The following is a 25,245-nucleotide window of genomic DNA, read 5'->3' as shown; positions in this document are numbered from 1 at the left end:
TTCCAGTGAAACAGACTCAATGGAAGCATTTAAATATATGAAATAAAGGCGGCTTTACCAGGTAAAACTCGTTTGCTTTAAAATCAAGCTAGGCTAGTTAGCTTTTAGCAGTACTGAATAAAGAACCTATAACATATATATAAAACATATAAATAAACATTAACACACTAAGCTAAACTCTCTTTGTATATGTTTATTTAAAAATTATTTTATTTTCTTTAATCCCAATTATTCTTTATTTTTATGAACTGGTAAATCCCCCAAAAGCTTACATCCATCTCTAACAAGCTAAACTAACTACAAACAAACTCTTACTGGTAGCTTTCGTGTTCATGTTAATTGTGTAAATCCTGTGAGGCACTCACACTGTTGAGTTCCTGTTTCTCTTTATTCTTTATTATTCTAGTTTGATTTGAATTTAATTAGATTTTATATGTAATTACTTAAATGGCACATTGTAAGTGAACAAAAATAGCAATTACTGCTACTTCATTAATCTAGCCTAGTTAGCTTTTAAGGATTTAAACACATTTGGAGGTTCTTAAGTAAACTGCATAATATTGTGTGTCATCATAGTAAAACTGCAGTTATATTTTATGCCAGTCTTTGGAATAAAAGGTATACGCCCACACCTATACAGGTATTTTGGTAAGCTTTGGGTTTTGGCATCTTGAACTCCTGCTAGAGTCTAACAAACTCAGTTTGTTTCATTTTGATGTGGATGGACATATTTTGCAAACTAAATTTGAAAAAAAAAAATCCTACGTACACGCAGATGTAGCTCTAGTGTTTTTTAGAGGACTGCTCAGTTTTTCAGATTTCTGCCTGTTAGATGAGACGATGATGACACAGAGTCCAAACAATGGGAACAACAACAGAAATCAAAGCAGTGAAGCAAAAACACACAAACTTCATCACTGATGACTCATGTGTCACATTTGACTCATTGTTCTGGTAGATTTGAGAACTTGAGGTTTAAAAACAACGAGGTTTATGTGTCATCAGTTAATTCAGCCGCTTCCTTTTTAACTTCATGCATCTTTAGTTAATTTGTCATCTCCGCTTCCTTTTAATCCTGCATGAGGTCAGAGTTTGATTCAAATAAGACTGATAACAGGTCTCTTTAATCAATATCCTTGGTGTCTTGTCAGCTGTTTATTTTTAAAAAAGCATTTCAGAAATCCATGACTGATGGTTTTCTAATGTGTGTTTTTATATTTTATATGATTTTACTGCATTGGTGTCATTGTCTGAAAAATGAAGCTGTTAGCAATCAGATGCTTCCCAGATGACACTGCATGGTTGATCAAAATGAACTTTTCTGTGTTCCATCCATTTTGAAAAGATCTCCAACACCACCCACTACAGTTTAGCTCTAAACCATGACAGAGCCTCCACTGTGTTTTAAATATGGATGTAGACCCTCACTGTCATACCTCTCTCCTGACCTCCTCTTCACATACTAACAAAATGAACAAAAACATTTCCCTTCCTTCATGGATCAGCGGAAGGTCCAGATGCAATTCTCATGTCGTTTGTCAGGATCTGGATTTTTGTTCCTGTTTCTTAAGGGCATGACTTTCATATGCTCTTCTTCTGCTGTAGATAGTTTGTTATAGGCCTGACACTTTATCTTTTTCCTTCTACTTGTCCAGCTTACCCATTTTTTTAAGAACATACTGCACACCAAACTGAGATAAGCCACGTTTTTGGCTTTGGGATTTACTTTTTTGAGGCAAAAATGCTATTTATACCTGTAAAACTGTTATCTTTGGCATTTTTTTTGTAAGTTCAACTAAAGAAATGGGAACAAATGAACTGTCCTTTTATGCTAGAGTGATTTATATTATCACTATTAGTACTATTACTGCTACAGTCTTGAATAGTATAATCTTGAATAACAATCCTTTGATTTTATCAGGTCAACAACGACATGTAGCACATTAATTTTATTTCTTTCTAGTTAAATTTTGCCTCTAATACGGATCAAGTACAGTGCGCATGCGCAGCTGGTCACCGTCAGTACCATAGCAACAGCAGCGGACATCAGACGCGAACATGGTGAGTGTTTGTGTTTTCGGCTGGTTTTGTAGCTTTTTGCTGTTTTTGAGCTGCTGTTTGAGTGATGGTACCTCTAAAAACTGATAGAAGCTCGGAGTCACTTTATGTCTGAGCGTTTTACCGGCCCGAAAACACGAAGCAGCGCCACATCCTTCGGCTAACACGGGCTAACTTTAATTAGCTCCTTAGCTCGTTAAGTAGCCGGATAACAGCAGCAGAGTCCTGAAGGAGAAGCTGGATTAATCCCTGCTTCGGCTGTGTGTGAAGAGTCAGCATCAACCCAGCATTAAAAATCTATAATGAGCTATTATTATTATTGATATTAAGATGGTTCATATTGTTATGTTAGCCCAAACCAGAATGTTTGTTTGTGTTATCATCACACTTTAACCCAGACATCAGACATGTTTCTGATTGGTCTAAATGTTGATGTTTCCAGGCAAAAGCAATGACTGTGAAAGACGCGCTGGCCAAATGGGTGAGACACTCACACACACACACACACACACACACACACACACACACACACACACACACACACTCACTCACTCACTCAGCCAATCAATCAATGATGTAAATCAAACAAAACATCACATAAAACACATGGAAAAATAATTTCCTTCAGAGAGACAGCAGTGTACTATGAAACAGGCTTTGAGACTTATTAAGAAAACTTTAGTCTTATATCACCATGGTTACCAATGCTGCAGACCTTAACCTGCTTCCCAGCAGCACTAGTCCAAGATCAGGTATGAAATCACTGCCTATCAGACCAATCAGAGCTCTGAAAAATAATGTCAACATTCTGAGTTCAGAATGCAGATAGTCCAAAGATTTAAAGGTCTTTATGAGCATTATGCTTTTCTGTCCACCTGAAGGTCATCACTGAGTCGCGTGCCAAGATATTTACACTGCTACACAAAATAGTTTACCGCCACAGGAGAGACAGTCATAGGATTCATCTTGAAGTCCACAATCAGCTCTGCAGATTCAGACACCTTAATGTCCAAGAACGACACCACCCAGACTCACATGTTGGCTGCCACAGTGTGTACATGTTTGTGACTGTGTGTGTGAGCAGGAGGAGAAGTCAGGCGAGAAACGGAGCGAGGCAAAAGCCATCAAGCTGTATGGTCAGATTCCTCCTATAGAGAAGATGGACGCATCGCTCTCCACGCTGAAAAACTGCGAGTGAGTGCTGCAGACAGGACGCCGTCTCTTAAAGTCAGAAGTACTTCACTGATTTGTGGTAAACTGTGAGGGTCAGCAGAACAGGAGGACACCCAGAAACAGCCTTAAAAACAGTAGCACAGGCAGGTTTGGGCCAAACACTCATCCTTCAAATCCTTCACGTGTTGTTGTGTCGCTTTCTCTACAGGAAACTGTCTCTGTCCACAAACTGCATCGAGAAGATAACGAACCTCAACGGCCTGAGTGAGTGCTGACTACACACACACACTCTGACCACAGATGGAAACGTGTTGTTGTAATGTGATGTTTTGTCCTTCTAGAGAACCTGAAGATTTTGTCTTTAGGAAGGAACAACATCAAGTCGCTCGCAGGGCTGGTGAGTCACACGGGACACTGAGGCGCCCTGGGGACGTGGGTGAGACAAATAATGCACGGCCACAAGTTAAGACACATGATAACTGAATTGTTGCCGGGTCCAAAGTTTCCAAGCACTTTAGATTTGTCAAAACACGAGCACCAATACAAAATGTTCTCCTTTATCTTTTCATGGTGAAAAAGAATATTACCACCAAAAACTCTGTATTTATCCAAACGTTATTAACATGACAGCGTCAACATGTGACCTGAAACCTACGACACAGGTTCAACAGATCCAGGATATCTGTCTGTTATCTGACTTCACTTAACCCAACATCATCATCAACAACCTGGCAAGAGGTCACATGAATAATAAGATAATGAGATGATTCTTCATCACAAATTTGGGAAATTCTTTTGTTACATTCATAATCATAACAATCATAATAAAAGTAATAGTAATAATGAAAACCAAGGTTTTTTTAAAAAAAAATTCCAGGACTGGTTGTATGCTGAAGTTTAGTTTCATGCATCTGGATCCATTTTTTGTGAATTATTTTACATTGTGTGTGTGTGTGTGTGTGTGTGTGTGTGTGTGTGTGTGTGTGTGTGTGTGTGTGTGTGTGTGTGTGTGTGTGTGTGTTTGTGTGTGTGTGAGCAGGAGGCTGTAGGTGACACACTGGAGGAGTTGTGGATCTCTTATAACCAGATAGAGAAGCTGAAGGGAATCCAGTGCCTGAAGAACCTGAAAGTCCTCTACATGTCGAACAACCTGGTCAAAGACTGGGGTAAGCAGGGTTAGAGCAGGTGTGGTGATGCTTGCTAAGGAATAAGAAAACAAAAACATCCCGCGGTCCTTTTTCCTTCATCGCTGTGACGGGTTCATGGTGCAGATGTAAAGTTGCTGTTGCTGCACCTTTAGCTAGCTAAAGGAGGAGCGAGCATGAATGGAGTAATATTTATATAAGTGTCAGGTGATTTCAAATGCAGCTTTTCAAACAGCTCGACAATAATCACACACACACACTTTGTCTGCAGTTTGTCTGAGAGCTAAATGAACAGTTGCTTTGTTTTCCAGGGAGAGGAAAAATGTAAATGTGTGAGATAGACGGAGGAAGATGAAAGAGGACAGGAGAGGCAGATAAGAGACTATTTTTACACTAAGGACTGCTAGATCTTACATGTAATGGCCTCATTCATTTTACTTTAGTTTATAAATCAAATGAGAAACATTATGTTTCTCTGAATTGTGTTTTTGTTAAATTTCTTGCAAAACAAACTCGTTTTACTGATTTTCTAGATGAACATACAGCCAGTTTAGTGCAGACCGAACTGGTTAGTTTGCAGTGATACGATAAAGTTTACAGGAATCAGAATCAGCATACTTTATTAATCCCCCGGTGAAATTATGTGGGTTACAGTTGCTTCAGTACAGTAACATTAACAAAAACAGGCTAGACTATTTAACAATACGATATGTTAAGATATAAGGAATAACACAATATATACAAATCCCCAAATAATAAATATCCAGAGTTGTGTCGCGAAATCGATCAATGTAGAGCAGTGAAACAAACCACGGAGGCCCCAGAAAAGTGCAATCAAACGGTGAGTTTATTAATACAGAACAAAAAATTACAGCATGAGTCTTCTCTCTCTCTCTGCTAAAAATACATGTGGAGAACACTTTTAAAGCAATGGGGTATCCGCCCCCCCCCATGGCGTCAAATACAGGTCAAAAATACAGTATGTACAGTCATTGTTTACAGACAAGGTTACATCTTGTACATCTCTAATAACTATAAACAGACATGTAACTTCTCTTTTCTATAACACTTTTCATGCAAAGTCATAGTCTTAAGCCTTCAGGGTGTCTGAGGGCTGGTTATCGCCTCCAGTCATCTGTTACCAAGTAGGTAAAAGGGCAGCCGGTTACAAAAAGGTCAAAGACACTCGGGCCTTCGCTCAGGCCTGTTGCTAGATTTATGTATTGTAAGCATGCATGCAATCAACCTGCTATGTTCTCATCCTCCCTCAACATGTATCACCTGGACACTCTCACCAGTGAAGCTTAAAACCCTCTTGGATGGAACATCAACTCTAAACAAGCACAGATATGCACTGTGTATAGAATGAATGTGATGACAAACATATTCAATGCAATATGAACCCTGTAAGAAATATTACTAATCAAATAATGTTGCAAAACATGTTATTAATGCAATTATAATAATGCAGGCTATATGGCAGCAATAAAGAACTTCTGAATCTCCACAGTTGGCAGATGTGATTATAAATAAATATCACAAAAATTGACAGGGAGATGGACACAGGCAGGAATGATTTTGATTTTGGTGACCTCAGTCTTGCACTGTGGTGAATTATTGTTACATCAGTTTATATTTAAGGTGGTGCTGATTATGTTCACTGACTGAAATCTGCCTTTCATACAAGCTGTATAGTGTTTATAGCGTCCAGAGGCTGTCACAGCAGCAAAAACAAATCAAAATACTCATTTCATAGTATTCGAGCATTACTCATAAAGTAAAACTTGTATCATTTCCCTCTGTGAAACACCCACAGCATGGCACATTGCTGTGCAGTCGCATTAAAACTCTATCGTATTATTAATAACCATCGAGCTCCAGGCCTTCCTGTTTGCTCACCAGCAGGCTGATCTGATTCTGGACGCTCCCTCGGTCAGACAGACTCCTCCTCCTCCTCCATGCTGGACTGCAGCTGGTGATGACAGTCGTGGTCCTCTAAAGTGGGATTTATAATCGAGCAGAGCGCTATCAGCTGTAGAACAACATGGAGGACAGTCGCCTGATATTTACTGAAGTCCATGTTTTAAGATTTACTAACGTATCTATAGAGCGCCGGTGCCCCTGCTGTCTGTTCTACTGTGAAAGTTTTCTTTAGGTGAAATAAGTTTTTATTTTTCTTGAATCCAACATTGTTTTTTAACTTGTTGATTTGTGAAGTTGCTGTGGTGAATGTTGTGTTTCGTGTGTGTTGCAGGAGAGTTTGTGAGGCTGGCGGAGCTGCCGTGCCTCGTTGACCTCGTGTTTGTCGGAAATCCTCTGGAGGAGAAACACTCGGCCGAGGGGACGTGGATGGACGAGGCCACGAAGAGACTCCCTAATCTGAAGAAACTCGACGGTACGAGTGTCTCAGAGCGGAACAGATCATAGTGCCGAGCTGCTGTCTGCAGTGATAACTGATCTCTTCTTCTGCATTTTTCAGGAACTCCAGTCATCAAGCAGGAAGTGGATGAAGGAGAAGGAGAGAGCTGAGAGGCGTGAGCCCTCTGTTTCCTCAGTCTTCCTCCTTTTTTTGAGTTTTCTGTGGTTTGTTATGGTGCTTTCCTTTATATGAACCATTTTTTATGACAGCACAGACTTTGTTGTAGATCAATAAGCACAAAAAATCAAGAATGTTTGTTTTAGAGTTTTTTAAAGCTAATTTCCTAAAAGCTGATTACAGCCTTTTACTGACCGACTGGGAAGGATTTTAAAGCTAATTGTTGTTAACTGTGATGGTACAAGAGCATCAAATTATCTGTGTTCTCAGACTGTTAGCATCACACCAGGTGTTTCTGGCTGTAAATACTGAACTCTGTGTTCCCTCCGTGACATTTACAACACGTTCACATCACACTGGACTAAAACCAGCTTTATAAAGTAGACACTACATCAGACGAGGAAAACTACTGCTCAGCAGTGGTGTCAGCAGCTGTTTGAGTAATAATAGAAGAAGACTAAACACTGGAAGAGTCACTAATGGTTAAATAGTTAACGCCACTCTTTAACGAGTGCTGCTGGACTCCAGCCTTTCGAGGCTGAAAACTGGAGCTGTAGTTCCTCTAATGTCCACCAGAGGCTGTCTCCAAACGTGCCGCCTGCCTTTCATTGGTTACTGTATGTGACCTGTAAATGACCCCTTTAGTGCCTGAGCTTAACCACTTCTGAAACTGCCACCCCTACAACCCACTAACGTGGACGTCGTAGTTCTAAAAACAACTCACAGGGTTGATCATGTATCAGAGGATGTCGATGTGGGAGTGTGAGGCTGGGCCAGGTGAGGCTCCGCCCACTGACTCTGGAGTGAGCAACCTCTCAAATGTGTCAATCACAATCCAGCCAATAGTGGCGTCCTGCTGTGCACTGATATCAGCTGACCTCTCAGAAGGTGAGCTGATAGGAAACAAAGGGAATATCTTTGTTTACGCTCTGCTGCTGCCTCAGATCAGCCTCCTCTGCTCGGTGTGTGTCCACCGCAGAGGCTGCAAAGCTTCACCAGTCAAATCTGAAGAAGAAGAAGAAGGTGTTTCCTGCTCGTTTATCCACCACTGTCTCTGTAACCTCATGTGTTTTAAGTTATTTAATTTTTGTACATTATTATGGTCCTTGGAATGATTTAATAAATATTGTTGATGTAACATGTCTTTACTCACAGCAGACAACAAACCATCGCCCAGAACATACCCAGTACTCTGCACCACCGATCAGCCTGTTAGTGGTGCTGTTTTATCGTTTCTGACTGCATCGTGAGCTCCTCTTCTCATCAACCGTGATCAAAGTTACTCAGACCGTTCACTGGCAAACTGACAGCTTTAGGTTTAATGTCTGATTTAACTCATTTGGACTTCAACTTCAGCTCCAACATGCAGAAATGCTCAGGCTGCGGTGCATGTGTGAAAGGTGTTTTATATGAATCCAATCAAATCATGAGAGGCTGTCACAGCAGCATAAACACATAGAAATACTAATTTCTTAGTATTTGAGCATTACTCACAAAGCATACAGGCACTGAGGCAAATAATGCAACAATTATGAAGTGCAAAGCTGGATTTATGAAGTCAGCTCAGAGACTTTGGGCTGTGAAACCACCTCCCAGATGGTGATCGCTGACTACCTCTTCATTTCACGCTCTCTTGTGAGCGGCTGTGTCTTTCAGGGTGAGTCACAGCCTGCAAAACTGGCATCAAAAAGGCATCTAGCTGTTAATAACACTGGCAGCTACACCCACTTTATAAACAAGAACGCATGAGGTGAAAGTTTATCTACCACAGATCAAACTGCAGGTGCTGCCAGCGTCCACATGCAACTCAAGTCAGGGATGCATTTAAACAGTGTGAGGTGTGGTCTGTGTTCAACAGCAGACGTGTTTACAGATATTTAAAGGATGGATGAACAGCCTCTCATCAGAAGTCTCATAAACACTGCTCAGCTTTGAAGTCACTGATGAAGTCCTGTCTGCTACATAAAGCTGCTTCTTTATCTTGGGAAGATTATTATTGTTACTCATGATAGATACTAAAGTGTGAGCACAGTGTGACCTGATGTAACCTGACGCCCTTGAAAGCCACAGTGTAAGACTGGCTTGGATCATATCAGTGAAAAACAGTGTTTCATTTGTTTCTGTAGCTCAAGGACGAAGCTGCAGAATGAAAGATCATGTGTCATACAAAGTTAATATGTTTCCACTAAGACAAGAGAAAATGTCTTTCTCACCTTAAAAATCAGCTATAATTCATTGTGCTGACACTGTGTTTCTGATTTTTTAGAGCCAAATGTTTTAAAGACAAGTAGAAAATTACAGGTCGCCCAGGCCTTCATGTCTTTAAGACATAACTGTAGTTAAACTCAGTTTATTTTGTTTCACCTGGCTTCATATATTCATATATAACTGGTTCTACTGTATATAAAAATCGTGTTGAACATACACAGAGAGCAACTGACTTTAATGACACGTTTATTCCTCGGGTTACAGTGACGCGTTTACAGAAGAACATGTCATTTATTTTATCCAAATATATAAAAATACATTTGAACGTACAAAATCATCAGAACCTGCTCCTGGAGTTTACCTATAGCCCCATGCGCTGCCTCCAGCGCCCTGGACAGGTTTTGGTTTGATGGTGCCGATGATTGTGATTCGCTTCGGATCCCAGACACAATTCTCCTCCAGGCCGCTCTTCACCATCCCACAGCCGGGCGGCACCCAGGCGGTGTCGTAGTTATGGTAATGCCAGGTCTTCTGAAGTGGGTGGTCCTGATGGTTGATGACGATCACCCTTCCCACGTTGACAATAACTTTAATGACAACTCTGTCATACTCAGGATGATCGATGGGATAGCGACTCGCTTTCTCCAGGTCTCTGCTGAGGTACACGCCGCAACCGAGCATCCCCTTCGAAGACCGGCGAAAACCTGTCATCAGGATGCTTTTTGCACTCGCACTGTCGGTGCCATGGTACATGACGTAGATTTTATCATCTCTTGGTCCTTCACAATCCACTCGTATCACCCCTGGAGGCAGGAAGTCATCTTCAGCCCACTGGAAGCTCATTTTTCTGATTCTGATGTTGGTGTGATTGTCTCTGCAGGAAATGATCACAGCATTAAGAATAAGAAGACTGAATTATAAAATAGTGGGTTATATTAAATGGGGAGTAATTATAAAATAACTGTGGTTAATCCTAAATACTTTCCAGTCCAGGCAGGTGTTGTGTTTCGTTGTGTTGCATCAGATCTGACGATATGAGAATATGAGAATGAATTGAATAATTTTTTTGTTATCTCTCAAATTGGGGATTATCATTTCATTATCAACAAGTGGACAGGGAGTGCTCTGCCGGGTGCTGGGTAGTTCTTGGGTGCCTGGGCTCCTGCTCCTGGGTCATACCGCTCTCTCCCACACACACAAGAATATTGTTCATTTATGTATCTGTGCATTTTCATGCTTTTGTGTTTCAGGTGTTTTTTCTTACAGGTGCAGCAGTTGGCAATACATTGTGCATTTCTATTTGTGCTCTGTCCTTTTTATTATATTTTTTCTTGTTTTCTCCCCTATTCCCCCTTTTTAATTTCTTCCTTTTCTTTGAACAGCAAAACCAACGGTGTGTTCAGATTATAATTCTGACTGCAAAATCTGGCAGGCAGGACAGGATAAAATAAAAACAAACAAAAGATAAACCTTCCCAAGAGTTTCTTAGGTTTTTCCAAAGATGAGTGTCTGGCTTTAGAGGTCAGGAGCTCTTACTGACTTAATTTGACTGTCTTTAATGGAAAAATGAACATGTAATAGAATAAGTTTGAATTGGCTTGCTGTCCATGTAGCTGTGAAAACCTGGTGACGATGTTCTGTTTAATGTTCACATTTATTTCAGGAATCATCACCTCACTGAAAAGTTGTTTCACAATAAGTAGAATTTGAAACTAGCTCAGGTTTGCTGAATCACATTTTCCTAAAGCTTCTCTCTGGACCTTCACACAGTTGAAAAGTTCATCGTTTAATCCTGATAAAACTGACATAAATCTGCTTTTATCAGTCAGGAAGTTCACAGTTGAGTCTAAATATGTCCTCATACACACAGTACTGACAACGTTTACTGTAAACATTCAGACTTTTTAAGGAAATAATAAGAAAAGTGTGTTTGCTGAGTCCACGTACCTCTCTGCAGGTTGGTCCAAAAATGGAGTCTGTGTCTCACTTTGCTTCTTTTAAGGACTTTTTCAGCCGTCAGGAGGAAATACCATAAATAGACATCCTTCTTTCGGTTTCGTTTCACGTGCCGTTAAGTCCTTCACTTTAGGTTATAGGCAGTATGTACTGGGGTACTTAGTGTGAGTTAGGTTTCACTCCTGCCATCCAGCAGCACACAGATCAGGGACTTTTTGGCAGAACAGGAATTTTGGTACTTTCCAGTTTTTCACCATGAAACATTTAAGGTTTTAAAGGAAATTGGTCTCTTTATTATTTCTAATTTATCCTCTTGCTCAGATGCAGATGAGCTCTACAGCAGGTTATCAAAAGACTCAAAAGGAAACGTGTTACAGGAAATTCCAGTCCACTTGTTTTCTTGCTGTATTTGCAAAAGTTTCCATTGTCCTGCTGCAGACTGTCTTACGTTTGCACAACATAAACCAGCTTACAGGGATAAGCTGACATATTTCCCATTATCACTGTGACTCTAAGGATCAACATCATCACATTGATGTCCTTCTGTAGAGTGACGACCGTCTGTTTGCAGAGACATCAACACTGATCTCTTTGTGTTGTTTTATGGCTCTCCAGAGTGTCTCGTTATGTCTTCCTGCAGTTAATTTATTCATCGCTGTGTTGCTTTACATCTTTTTCTGGTCACTGAGCATTGTTTTTAAATTATATTTTTAATTGTTTTGTGTGCACAGACATGTAAAATGTGACCTAACACAGACTATGAGCACAGTTTGTGTTTGTGTCATTTTTCTTGTCTGTTTTATGTCATTGTCTATTTCCTGACAGCTTTTTTCCCCTCTTTGTTTTTTAGTGTTGATAGTTTTATATCTTTGCATGTGCCAATCTCTGGTGGACATGAAGCAGGCATGGAGGAGACCCTGGCCCGAGAGATCCAGAGGCCCCCCACACCTGGCATGACCTAACAGAGTCAGCGGGGCCAGGCCCCACCAAACAGATACTCCAAATGCACTCTATCTTGGTACTGCTGCCTCTAAACACGTCATGTTGGACCTGAGACCTCTCTGAAGTTTGACCAGTGATTTTAATCAGGTTACCCAGTCTGATCTTATTGGTCAGAGTGTCATGGTCCCTGTGTCTCTCCAGCTCGCTCACTCTTGGCCACATGTTTTGATATTGTTTCTCTCTCTCTTTGTCTCCCCTGTCTTCTGTCTGTCTGGGCGGAGTTCATCACGGTTCCCACCCTTGACCTGCACACCTGGACTGATTAACCACCTGCCGCTCGTTAACCTAGTTTCCTGACCACTTCTTAAGCCAGTGACTCAGAACTGGATATGAAACAGCTGGATGTATCTCCTGTATATGAAGAACCCCGCATATTAACTTTGAGGGTCCAGCAGTCAGTTTGTCAATTTTTAGAAACTTTAGTGTCAATTCTTTATATTTTCCTTCATTTTGTACATTTCGTTTTAAGTTGTTTTAGTGCACATTTGTTTTTGACTATTTTTGTGTTTGTTTTTTTACATTTTATTTTTATAGTGTGTGTGTCTCTGTCTTGTTTTTATGGACATGAAATTTGCCAATAAAGATTGAATTGAATTGAATTGAACTGAACCTCCTCCCATAGGCTATACAGTGGCTTGCAAAAGTATTCGGCCCCCTTGAACTTTTCCACATTTTGTCACATTACAGCCACAAACATGAATCAATTTTATTGGAATTCCAGGTGAAAGACCAATACAAAGTGGTGTACACGTGAGAAGTGGAACGAAAATCATACATGATTCCAAACATTTTTTACAAATAAATAACTGCAAAGTGGGGTGTGCGTAATTATTCAGCCCCCTGAGTCAATACTTTGTAGAACCACCTTTTGCTGCAGTTACAGCTGCCAGTCTTTTAGGGTATGTCTCTACCAGCTTTGCACATCTACAGACTGAAATCTTTGCCCATTCTTCTTTGCAAAACAGCTCCAGCTCAGTCAGATTAGATGGACAGCGTTTGTGAACAGCAGTTTTCAGATCTTGCCACAGATTCTGGATTGGATTTAGATCTGGACTTTGACTGGGCCATTCTAACACATGGATATGTTTTGTTTTAAACCGTTCCATTGTTGCCCTGGCTTTATGTTTAGGGTCGTTGTCCTGCTGGAAGGTGAACCTCCGCCCCAGTCTCAAGTCTTTTGCAGACTCCAAGAGGTTTTCTTCCAAGATTGCCCTGTATTTGGCTCCATCCATCTTCCCATCAACTCTGACCAGCTTCCCTGTCCCTGCTGAAGAGAAGCACCCCAGAGCATGATGCTGCCACCACCATATTTGACAGTGGGGATGGTGTGTTCAGAGTGATGTGCAGTGTTAGTTTTCCGCCACACATAGCGTTTTGTATTTTGGCCAAAAGTTCCATTTTGGTCTCATCTGACCAGAGCACCTTCTTCCACATGTTTGCTGTGTCCCCACATGGCTTGTGGCAAACTGCAAACGGACTTCTTATGGTTTTCTGTTAACAATGGCTTTCTTCTTGCCACTCTTCCATAAAGGCCAACTTTGTGCAGTGCACGACTAATAGTTGTCCTATGGACAGATTCCCCACCTGAGCTGTAGATCTCTGCAGCTCGTCCAGAGTCACCATGGGCCTCTTGGCTGCATTTCTGATCAGCGCTCTCCTTGTTCGGCCTGTGAGTTTAGGTGGACGGCCTTGTCTTGGTAGGTTTACAGTTGTGCCATACTCCTTCCATTTCTGAATGATCGCTTGAACAGTGCTCCGTGGGATGTTCAAGGCTTGGGAAATCTTTTTGTAGCCTAAGCCTACTTTAAATTTCTCAGTAACTTTATCCCTGACCTGTCTGGTGTCTAAATCCAATCGAGAATCTGCGGCAAGATCTGAAAACTGCTGTTCACAAACGCTGTCCATCTAATCTGACTGAGCTGGAGCTGTTTTGCAAAGAAGAATGGGCAAGGATTTCAGTCTGTAGATGTGCAAAGCTGGTAGAGACATACCCTAAAAGACTGGCAGCTGTTAATTGCAGCAAAAGGTGGTTCTACAAAGTATTGACTCAGGAGGCTGAATAATTACGCACACCCCACTTTGCAGTTATTTATTTGTAAAAAAATGTTTGGAATCGTGTATGATTTTCGTTCCACTTCTCACGTGTACACCTTTGTATTGGTCTTTCACCTGGAATTCCAATAAAATTGATTCATGTTTGTGGCTGTAATGTGACAAAATGTGGAAAAGTTCAAGGGGGCCGAATACTTTTGCAAGCCACTGTATCTGCTGTTAAATGACAGCCAATCAAAACTGCCTGAGGAGACTGTTGGTGGCATCCAATTCTACTGAAGAGCAGCGAGCATAAAGGGAGTGACTTTTTTTTAACGTGTCAGGTTATTTCAAATGCAGTGTTTCTATCAGCTCAACAATCATCAGCAAACACACAAACTGTTTGTGTTCAGTTTATCTCACAGTGTGTGTGAAAAAGAGAGTTTAGATGTAAGGGTATGATCTGCTCAGTAACACTTGATAAACTGCAGATTTAAAGCTTAGGTCATCATTTTAATCACATTAGATTTGTATATGATGCATTTTGATTAACTCAGATTTTTATATCTTGTCCTGTGAAACAAACTAAGCTATACTAATGTTGTGTTATTGAAATACTGCATGAAAATACAGAGCAGTTTTGTGCAGGATAAACAGGTTAGTTTGCTTTAATGTTGAGAATTCAAAGTAAAACACTGTGTTGTGCTGGTGCACAGTAGCTCTGGTGCTCATGGTCAGATTTAGGTTACTTCAAGTGTAGCGCAGAAGAATTTGCATTTAAGCTGATGATGATTAATTCACTGAATTCCAACTTTATACCAACTGCATACTGTATATATACGTATACTCAGTATAAAGCATGGTGTCAGTGCAATTTCAATAAAGGAGTTTCATTCTAACCGATGCCCCCTGGTGGCCACGTTTTGTTTTTTTATGAACCAGGCAATCTGCTCCTTAGATCCACTGCAACTCTCAGCTTTTTTATATCAGTCATGTTGCAAACTGTTGCTCTAGTTGTTTCTTTTTAGCCCCATGTATTTTTCTAGGCCTTTGTTTCCTCCATCCCAGTTGTTTTTAGATGTGTCGTTGTCATCAAATTCCAACAATATTTTTTATTAAACAGTAAAATGTCTCAGTTCAGACATCTGATGTGTTTTCGGTGTTTTTTATGCATAAAAATATGGAATAATTAATTATTTACATATGAATATTGCAGTGAACACAATAGTAAAGTCATTTCTATGGCACGTTTATTTTTCAGGTTACAGTGACATGGTTACAAAAATATGTCAATTTATGATTTCTTATCCAAATATATAAAAATACATTTGAACATACAAAATAATCAGAACCTGCTCTGAGTTTACTTGTAACCCCATGCGCTGCCTCCAGCATCCTGGACAGGTTTTGGTTTGATGGTGCCAATGATTGAGATTCGATTCGGGTCCCAAACACAATTCTCCTCCAGGCCGCTCTTCACCATCCCACAGTTGGGCGGCACCCAGGCGGTGTCGTATCCTTCTTCATGCCACTTCTTCTGAAGTGGGTGGTACTGACGATCGATGGCTTTAACCCTTCCCACATTGACCTTAACCTTAATAACAACCCTGTCATCCTCAGGATGATCGATGGGATAGCGACTCGCTTTCTCCAGGTCTCTGCTGAGGTACACGCCCCGACCGAGCATCCCGTCCGAAGACTGGCGAAAACCTGAAGCCCGGATCAGTCGAGCACTCTCACTGGTGGTGCCATGGTACATGACGTAGGTTCTACCATCTCTTGGTCCTTCACGGTCCATTCGAGTCACGCCTGGAGGCAAAAAGTCATCTTCAGCCCACTGGAAGCTCATTTTCAGATCCAGATGTTGGTGTCAGTGTCCCTGAAAAAAGAGTTACTGACATCAGTGCCAATAAGACAAAACAGATAAGATTAGCTATAAAATTAAGAATTTTCCTCAGTGAACGTCCAAGAAAATTTACCCCAGGTGACCCTACAGGCCTCAGTTAGCATGTTAAAGGTCAAAGTTCATGACAGTACAATTAGAAAAAGAGAAGGAAGCCTCTTCTTTCTAAAAACAAGCAACATTTATGTCTTTGTCAATATGTTGAGCTGGAGATCAGTGATCAGTGCTCAACAACAAATCCATGGCTGGTTTTGCTGCCGTGCAAAAGACCAACAATAACCGTGTTATTTACATACTTTAAAATGGTTTTACTGTCAAGTGTGCTCCGACACAGGTTTGTGTACAGAATCACCAACAGCAGGGGACAGAACACACCCTTCTGGTGAACCAGTCGATGTCACGACCTGCTCAACAGAACCCTGTTTACTCGGACTCTCTGGGTCCTGTTAGGAAGTCATCCAGAAAGATTTTTACTCGAGTCCCACTGATCAAAAAGCCCGTGCATTAAAGGCTGTGGTTGAATCTTATCAAGTGCAGAATAAATGACAGTCTGACCTCTGACCCCTCAACGAGCTCCTGAATCATAGAGTGTAGTTAGATTTCCACACTGTACAGTTTCACTTAATTTTCTGTTCATCTGAGGATATATTTAAATCATTTTAGAAACTGCTAAGAACCAAATTACTTTTTACTTTGATTAACTCAAAGTAAAATTACAAATAAATACATTTTTGCTTGAGTTGAAATTTAAAAAAGTGTGACCTTAAAGTTGAGCAGCTGATACCAAAATACTGTCATGTTTTTATATCAAAAATGTAAATATGATAGGTGTAAAAGACAATCATACATTTTCAAATGACAGTTTTCGAACACTGAACTCATTGAAAAGTTTGCCATTAAGTACAATTTAAGACTAGCTCAGGTTTGCTAAGTTACATTTTTCTGCAGTTTCTCACTGGATCATTTAGTCCTGATAAAACTGACATAAATCTGCTTTTATCAGTCAGGAAGTTCACAGCTGAGTCTAAATATATCCTCATACACACAGTACTGAGAACGTTCACTGTAAACATACTGTAAACATACCTCTCTGCAGGTTGGTCCAAGAATGGAGTCTGTGTCTCACTCTGCTTCTTTTAACAGTTGACGTCCTTCTTTCAGTTTTGTTTCATGTGCTGTTGCTAATCCTTTGCTTTAGGTTACAGACAATATGTACTAGGTGTGGTCAGTGTGTGAGTTTCACTCCTGCCACCCAGCAACACACAGATCAGGTGTTTTCAGCCAGAGTGAAACTTTTGGCAAACTGGCCAATTTTCCTCCATAAAAGTTTTGTGATATTAAAGGAAATTTGTCTCTTTAATATTTATAATTTTATGCTCTTGTTCAGATGCAGATGTGTTATATAACAGGTTATCAAAAAATTATAAAAGAAACACGTAACAGGAAATGCCCGTCCAGCCAGGTTCCTGCTGTATTTGCAAATGTTTCCATTGTTCTGCTGCAGACTGTCTTACGTTTGGACCAATGAAAGTTTAGGGGAATGTGGCTGATATATTTCCCATATACCTAGCTCCTGCTGTGACTCTAAGTTTCCTGCTAACTTTGCATTTATGTGAAGCTGCAGATGCTGAAAATGACAGCCTGAATACAATTTATTATTACACTAAATTGGGTCCTCTCAAAATATAAAAGAACCCATCAGTCTCTTTAGTCACACATTTGTTCTGACAGATAGCACAGAAAATTAATTGTGCTGTGGGGTATACAGTTCATTACAGCAGATGTCTTTCTGAAAGTGCTGTAACTAATAACCATTTCCCACTACTACCTACTCGAGTTGGTTCTGTATGCCTCGGCTCATTTTTGGGGGGTTTTCTATTAGGTGCTAGTACGTGGTCTCACAAAAAGAAGAGCAGCAGGTTTACCATCACCTCAACGTGCTTCTTTGTTGTGGTGTTCATTTCTCACAGAAATGACATCAACATGACCAGAACTGATTTAAGTCGAGTCAAGGTGAGTAGGTACTAGTGAAAAAGAGCTTTAAGAATATGATTCCTCCACTTTTATCTTCTTCATTTCCATGTGCCAACACACTGCAGAGCAACTACCTGAACTCTACTCCTACAGAGGTCGATTATCTTGTTAATAGTTTTCAACCCTGAGTACTGTGGCTCACCTAAAAAAGAGAGCCTCAAATCAAAAGCACTGGACTCCCTGGTATAACTGTAGGTATTACAGGTACTGCACTGCAGTGGTTTGTATCATATCTATCTAATAGACTGCAATTTGTACATGTAAATGGAGAGTCCTCTTCACACACTGAGGTCAATTATGGTGTTCCACAGGGTTCAGTGCTAGGACCAATTCTGTTTACATTATACATGCTTCCCTTAGGCAGCATCATTAGAAGACATAGCATAAATTTTCACTGCTATGCAGATGACACGCAGCTCTATCTATCCATGAAGCCAGGTAACACACACCAATTAGTTAAACTGCAGGAATGTCTTAAAGACATAAAGACCTGGATGGCCGCTAACTTTCTGCTTCTTAATTCAGATCAAACTGAGGTTATTGTACTCGGCCCTGAAAATCTTAGAAATATGGTATCTAAGCAGATTCTTACTCTGGATGGCATTACCTTGGCCTCCAGTAATGCTGTGAGGAACCTTGGAGTCATTTTTGACCAGGACATGTCCTTCAATGCACATATTAAACAAATATGTAAGACTGCTTTCTTCCATTTGCGCAACATCTCTAAAATTAGAAATATCCTGTCTCAGAGTGATGCTGAAAAACTAGTTCATGCATTTATTACTTCCAGGCTGGACTACTGTAATTCATTATTATCAGGATGTCCTAAAAACTCCCTGAAAAGCCTTCAGCTGATCCAAAATGCTGCAGCAAGGGTACTGACAGGGACTAGAAAGAGAGAGCATATTTCTCCTGTTTTGGCTTCCCTTCATTGGCTTCCTGTTAAATCCAGAATTCAAAATCCTGCTCCTCACATACAACCTGATGTATCAAGCTCACCTGATAAATTACGTAATCAACTAAAAAAATGCTCTAATTTCCCTTCAAGGTGGTCTAGGTGAGGAAGACCAATGAGACCTAGAACAAAGAAAGGGTGGAAAGGGAATAAATAACTCACCTGTGTTTCTCAAACATTAAGTCACCTGTCCATGTTTCACTTTCGTTTCATGTCTTGCACATTCTCTTGTCCTTCAGACACATAAGATGGTATTCATTAGGTGTGGTTACCTCTCTCCAGGTTCATTCAGGAATGGAGTCTGTGTTTCACTCTGCTCTGTGTAAAAAGAAACATCCTTCTTTCAGTTTTGTTTCACGTGCTGTTGTTAAGTCCCTCACTTTAGGACCACACCCAGTAAATAATGGCTATAGCCTAAAGTGAGGGACTTAACAACAGCACGTGAAACAAAACTGAAAGAAGAATGTCTCAGAGTGGTTTGAAATGAAGTTTATTAAAGTGGAATTCAAAAATGAATTTACCTGTGTGTTTGTTTTGTTGCTTAACAATAAGCTACCTGTCATGTCGTTGAACCTGTTGTAAATCCATGTTTAACTGTCATTTTTCTGTTGCAGATTTCTTTGTCTTTCACTTTCAGTCAGACTGGATGGTGTCGGTTAAGAGTGGCAGACTCAGATGAAAGGTTCATTGTTTTACTTTTCCCCAAGAGGGCACACAGATTTACGTTTATACTGCCTTTGTTTGTTTGTTTGTTTTTGTTTTGTTTTTGTTTGTTTGTTTGTTTTACAAAAAAGAGTTTTTTTAAAATGATAACTTTGTCCTGTTGTTGGCAGACCAGGCGTGTGATGGGGTCATATGATGTGAACAGCGCTTCTTTTATGATTGTGCGTCATAGGTGACTGGGAAACCCTGGGTCAGCGTATAGAACTGATAACAATAGTCAGTGATAATTTTATTGTCCCCAATGGGAAATTGATTTGCTGCATGTCCACTCATCAAACAACACAGATATTTGAAAAAAACAAACTGATAGAACAGCCCAAGTTTTATCAAGAGCTACAAGAAAGTCCCATCCTCTAGTTCGCTGTGATCGGTGGCATCACTGGAGGGGACGAAGCGGCTTACAGGAGAGAGGTGGCCGGTCTGGTGTCATGGTGTGAGGACAACAACCTCACCCTCAACACTGACAACTGACAAGACAAAGAAGATGATAGTGGACACGAGGAAGAAGAGGAGGCCTCACCAGCTGCTGTTTATCCAGGGCCTTGATGTGGAGATGGTGAGCAGCTTTAGGTACCTGGGCGTCTACATCAGTGAGGACCTCACCTGGACACTGAACACCACACAGCTGGTCAAGAAGGCTCAGCAGTGGCTGTATTTCCTGAGGAGGCTGAGGAAATTTGGGATGTCAGCCAAGATCCTCAGCAGCTTCTACAGCTGCATTGTGGAGAGCACCCTGACCAGCTGCATCACTGCATGGTACGGCAGCACTGCTGCTATGGACCACAAACGCCTGCAGAGAGTGATAACAACCACGGAGAACATCACCAGGACCCGGTTGCCCTCTCTGCAGAGCATCTACCATCGCAGAGTCCAGAGGAGAGCTGCCTCCATCCTCAAAGACCCCACACACCCCCAACAAGGACTGTTCACACTTCTGCCCTCGAGACGGAGGTTCATAACTGCGAAATCCAAACATCCCGACTCAACAACTCCTTCTTCCCCACTGCCATCAGACTCTTGAACAGCTGACCTATTTTTGAACAGTAATAATAATTTTTTGCACATCAGGTCACCCTGCATATTAAGCTACAGCTCTTTTGCACACATCTCTGTTTCAGACTTCAATATTCAATATTTTTGTCTCCCTTCCAGTCTTCATTTATTTATTTTTACTATTTGAATTGCATCTGTTCTATTTCTATTGCATATATTGTAGAAATGTTTAGCTTATTTTAGAGTTTAGACATGTAGGAATGTTTAGTTTGTTTTAGAGTTTAGAAATGTTTTAAGATAGAATGTAGAATTATGGTAGAGACACTGACACTGCCCTGGATATAAATAAAGGCCTGACTGTGTCATGAACTTAGGAGTGGATCTTAGGAGACCCTCCCCAGTTGAACTGTGAAAGTAAGACAAAGAGGAGTTAATGTTAAGTGGAAATTCCTCAGGGCATACCCAGGTGGGGGTCTCAATATTTAACTTGATAACTGTGGTCTGGAGGGGAGATGGTATTTATGGCCCCTAGGAAGAGACACACACCCACAGTGTTTTAACTGATATACTCACACATCCACATGCACACTCACTCACGTGCACTCACATAGACACGTGGGTACGCGCACACACAGGCACTCACGTGCTCGTGCACATAGACACAGACACAGAGTTTGCAGCACATTGTGGGGGATTTATGATGGGGTTGCTTCTATAAAGCTGGCTGTGACTAACAAAGGGGGAAGATTGTTTCAGAGGGACACCGGCCTCGTCTTCCCTTCTAGAAGTGCATGCTTAAATGAAGATGAATAAAGATGAATAAAGATTTTGTAAAAATAACTACTGAGTTCCGGTGCCATCTCTGGATCCCTCGACAAATAAAGAACCGGGGTAAAAACTGATTTCGCAATAATATTAATCGGCATCTGTGGGTGGACAGCAAAGAAACAATTTCATTGCACAGAGAAATGCCTTTTTTTTCTTTGGACACATGATAATAAACACTTTGAATCTTTGAATCTTGACTCTTGAAGGAAGTGCTGTGTGTGACAGTGTTGGAAACAACAGCAGGTATAAAAGACACTTTGTCTCGGGGTCTTCACTGCAGGCACTTCACACTGACGACCTGAGGGAAACAGCTGAAAATTTGACTTTTCATTCTAAGAGCCTGAGTCTGTTCAGTCCCGTGACAAAGAGACAGATTACCGTACCAAACAATGCTACAAAACAGAACAGATTAAAAATGTATCATCATTTCAGATGAAACATAAAAAACTCAATTTCCTTAAAAACACAGCCGTTGTTGGACCTTTTTTTTTGTAGCAGCAAAATGTGACTCAAAGGGCAGAACATCAAAAACTACCCTCCAAATACTTCTGTCCACCAGTTCAATGGCTGCTGGCACCATTTACTATTGTTAGTGCAGGATGGGGCATGACTTCCTGGAGTCAGTGACCATGTCCTTAGTTTTCAGGGTGTTGATCTTTAAAAATGATCTTTAAAATTTAAAGGTCTTCACTATGACTCCAGGTTTTATGTGCTGTAGATGACAATTTTATGCTCTCATTCAGAATCAAAGCAGGCTCCGCCCATCCAGCCAGATTCCTGCTGTATTTGCAAACGTTTGCATTTTCTGCTGCAGGCTGTCTTACGTTTACACAACATAAACCAGCTTACGGGAATATGGCTGACATATTTCCCATAAATGCGATCACTGCAACTCTAAGGTTACTGCTAACTTTGTATTTACACTTTCAAATGTCTCTGAGTATTATTTTACATTTTCCAAGAGTTTTTTTTTTTTTTAAGATGAAAAGACAAACCCATGCCTCCTAAAAAGAACAAGATCCCCTATGTGTCTTTTTAATGATTTTATATTTTTTAAGATTATGATGTCTTTTTAGTTTCGTCATGTCTGTGGTGCTCATGTCTCCAACTGTTTTACTTTTATGCATTTTTATAAATATTTTGTGTTACCAAGTTATACAGTGTCTGATCAGATAGAAATGTATTCCTATTTATTTTTAAATATAGTAGTGAATATATGAAAGTTTACCATTTTGAATAAAGTATGAAAAGTCTCTTCCAGTTAGAAGTTTTTCTGTCCCACTGTCACCAAGTCCTGCTTCACTGATGGGGTTTTCTCACTTAGATAGTAGGGTCTTTACCTTACACACTAAAAATGTTTCAATATGAATAAATATTGAATTCATGTTACAGAGATAACAATATCCAGTTTGAAAAGGGAGACAGGGAGGCAAAGTTGACAATAGAATAAAGGTTTTATTAATGTTATGATTTAATGTTGTCAGTGTTTTGTTTTATGTTATGTTTAAGGATTTGTTCTCGTTTCCTGTTTTATTGTGACGGTCTGCGTCTCATGTGAGTGTGTTCAGTTTTACCTCTGTCTCGTCTTGTTGATTATTCCCAGCTGTGTTCCCCACCTGTGTGCAATCTCCCTGTGTTTCCCTGTGTGTATTTAAGTCGCGTCCTCTGTCTTTGTAGTTTTTTGGGCTGGTCCATCTGTGTATCCACCATGTCTCATCCGTGTGTTTCCCTGCTGCCAACCGTCATCTGTTTTCTGCTCGTGGTTATTTGTGTTCAGGTTTGTGTTTCTGTTCAGGGTCAGTTTAGTTCTCCTTTCACCATTTTGTCCATCTCTTTTGTTGTGTTTGCCTTAGTGGCACCAGCCATTTTTTAGCCAACCTGGTTGTCCAGTTTAAGATAAAGCCTCTTCTCATCCCACAATCCGGTATCCATCTTCTTTTATGTTGCGGCTATGAGCCGGGTCGTAACATTAATAACTAAACAAAAAAGACACACAAGCCTGTATTTTACCCCAAAAGAAAGACACACCAAAACAAAACCAAAAAGTGTCATTCAAAGGCTACACGGACCAAGGATAATCTTGATAATCTTGATAATCTTGATGATCATGACTGCGTTTACTTCGGCCTGATGTCTTTCTGGCCTACAATGACACATACAAAACTCAATGTCTCTTTTTTTAAACATCAAAATATATAAAACACTTCTGAATATCCAAAATACAATATTAACTGCTTCTGGAACTTACCTGTAGTTCATCCCAAAATATGTCCAATTTTCTTAATCCCTCATTTAAAAAATCATCGTCAGGATCATTTGAGTCGTAGTAATTATGTTCTGGGAGGTCTGCGAGGTAGTAAGTTGAGATCGGTCTTGAACCAGCTCCAGTATCCCTAACAGATTTTGGTTCAATGGTCTCAAGGATTGTGATTTGCTTGGGATCCCAGACGCAGTCCTCTTCCAGGCCACTTGTCACCATCCCACATTTGGGTGGTACCCAGGCGGTGTCATATCCTCGGTCATGCCAAGTCTTCTGAAGTGGGTGATTCTGGCGATTGATGGTGATGACCTTTCCCACGTTGACCTGAACCTTAATGACAACCCTGTCATGCTCAGGGTGACCGATGGGATAGCGACTCGCTTTCTTCAGGTCCCTGCTGAGGTACACGCCCCGACCGAGCATCCCATTCGAAGACTGGCGAAAACCTGAAGACTGGATCGACCGAGCATTTGCCCTCGTTGTGCCATGGTACATGACATAGGTTTTACCATCTTTTGGTCCTTCACAGTCCACTTGACTCCTCTCAATGCTCATTTTTTAGATTCTGATAATGGTGTCAATGTCCCTGTAGGAAGAAGGGTTATTATGATGACCGCATCATCAAATTAAGACAAAAACAGGGTAAGGGTTACTGTTCAAAAAGGCTTATTGTTATTATATGTCAAATGAAGAAGAAAAGAAATTTGACTGTACTTTAAATTAATCTTTAAGTAAAGTTAACCTTAAAGCCTCTGACAGAGGTCATTAGTACCCTTCACTAATGTTGTTTCTGTACGCTGATAAACTCTAAATCACGACTGAAACTCTAGAAATAAACAATTCATCTGAAAGGGTCACAAAGCTGATTAGTCAATAAGCAGCTAACTGGACTTTAATTGGCACTTTATGTCCACAGAACTATCTGTGAAAATCTAGACTTTGAAGAAAAAAGAAAAGCTGAGTTCACGTACCTCTCTCCAGGTTCATCTAAAAGTGCAGTCTGTGTCTCAGTCTGCTTCATTTAAATAACAATTTTCAGCCTTCAGGAGGAAGTACCACAAATAGACATCCTTCTATCAGCTGTTTCACATTCTGCACATTGTTACGTCCTTCACTTTATATTGTAGATGATGTTATTTATTGGGTGTGGTCTGTGCAGGAGTTTTTATAGGTTTCAGTCCTGAGAACCAACTGCACACCACCCAGGGTCTATCTGACAAAATGGGCTTACGAGAACTTTCTTTTCCTCCACGAAAGATTTATGATTAACACAAATTTGGTTTTCAAAATGTATATTTTTCTATAGGTCTGTAAGACAAATTACAGGCAGTCAGAAATATCAGAAGGAAATGTGCAAACGGGAATCACCTGTCCAACTACATTCCTACCATTATTTAAGTTTCCATTGCTCTGCTGTGTTCTCTCTTACATTTCTCACCA

The 25,245-nt window shown here is 40.5% G+C and overlaps 2 protein-coding genes across 2 annotated transcripts; one reads left to right on the top strand and one right to left on the bottom strand.

Moving 5' to 3' along the window:
* Positions 1 to 1,963: 1,963 nt before the first annotated feature.
* Positions 1,964 to 8,050, top strand: LOC116314303 (dynein, axonemal, light chain 1). Its single transcript, XM_031732279.2, has 8 exons — positions 1,964 to 2,061; positions 2,501 to 2,539; positions 3,143 to 3,252; positions 3,440 to 3,495; positions 3,573 to 3,628; positions 4,271 to 4,397; positions 6,631 to 6,771; positions 6,856 to 8,050. Exons 1-8 carry the CDS (start codon positions 2,059 to 2,061, stop codon positions 6,903 to 6,905), a joined length of 582 nt encoding a protein of 193 aa, XP_031588139.1. The 5' UTR covers positions 1,964 to 2,058; the 3' UTR covers positions 6,906 to 8,050.
* Positions 8,051 to 9,338: 1,288 nt separating this feature from the next.
* On the bottom strand, positions 9,339 to 24,383 carry gig2e (grass carp reovirus (GCRV)-induced gene 2e). The gene is made up of 5 exons (XM_031732268.2): positions 23,944 to 24,383; positions 19,314 to 19,317; positions 15,512 to 15,918; positions 12,113 to 12,135; positions 9,339 to 9,967 (listed from the first exon to the last, which is right to left on the bottom strand). The coding sequence occupies exons 1-5, from the start codon at positions 24,358 to 24,360 to the stop codon at positions 9,478 to 9,480; spliced, it is 1,341 nt and encodes a 446-aa protein (XP_031588128.1). The 5' UTR covers positions 24,361 to 24,383; the 3' UTR covers positions 9,339 to 9,477.
* Positions 24,384 to 25,245: the final 862 nt, after the last annotated feature.

This window comes from Oreochromis aureus, linkage group 4, assembly GCF_013358895.1.
Source record: "Oreochromis aureus strain Israel breed Guangdong linkage group 4, ZZ_aureus, whole genome shotgun sequence".
Taxonomy (NCBI): domain Eukaryota; kingdom Metazoa; phylum Chordata; class Actinopteri; order Cichliformes; family Cichlidae; genus Oreochromis; species Oreochromis aureus.
Note: the sequence above shows the minus strand (reverse complement) of the source record. Positions and strands in the feature narration are given on the sequence as shown.

Excerpts from the sequence above, each read along its gene's own strand:
- gig2e (XM_031732268.2), bottom strand. The coding sequence starts at position 24,360 with ATGAGCATTGAGAGGAGTCAAGTGGACTGTGAAGGACCAAAAGATGGT. Across the intron at positions 12,136-15,511 it reads GCACCATCAAACCAAAACCT|AGGTCTCAGGTCCAACATGA; the intron begins GTCCAGGATGCT and ends CAAACTTCAGAG. Across the intron at positions 9,968-12,112 it reads TCTCAGGTCCAACATGACGT|AAAAATGAGCTTCCAGTGGG; the intron begins GTTTAGAGGCAG and ends CATCAGAATCAG.
- LOC116314303 (XM_031732279.2), top strand. Across the intron at positions 3,253-3,439 it reads TCCACGCTGAAAAACTGCGA|GAAACTGTCTCTGTCCACAA; the intron begins GTGAGTGCTGCA and ends CTTTCTCTACAG. Across the intron at positions 4,398-6,630 it reads CAACCTGGTCAAAGACTGGG|GAGAGTTTGTGAGGCTGGCG; the intron begins GTAAGCAGGGTT and ends TGTGTGTTGCAG.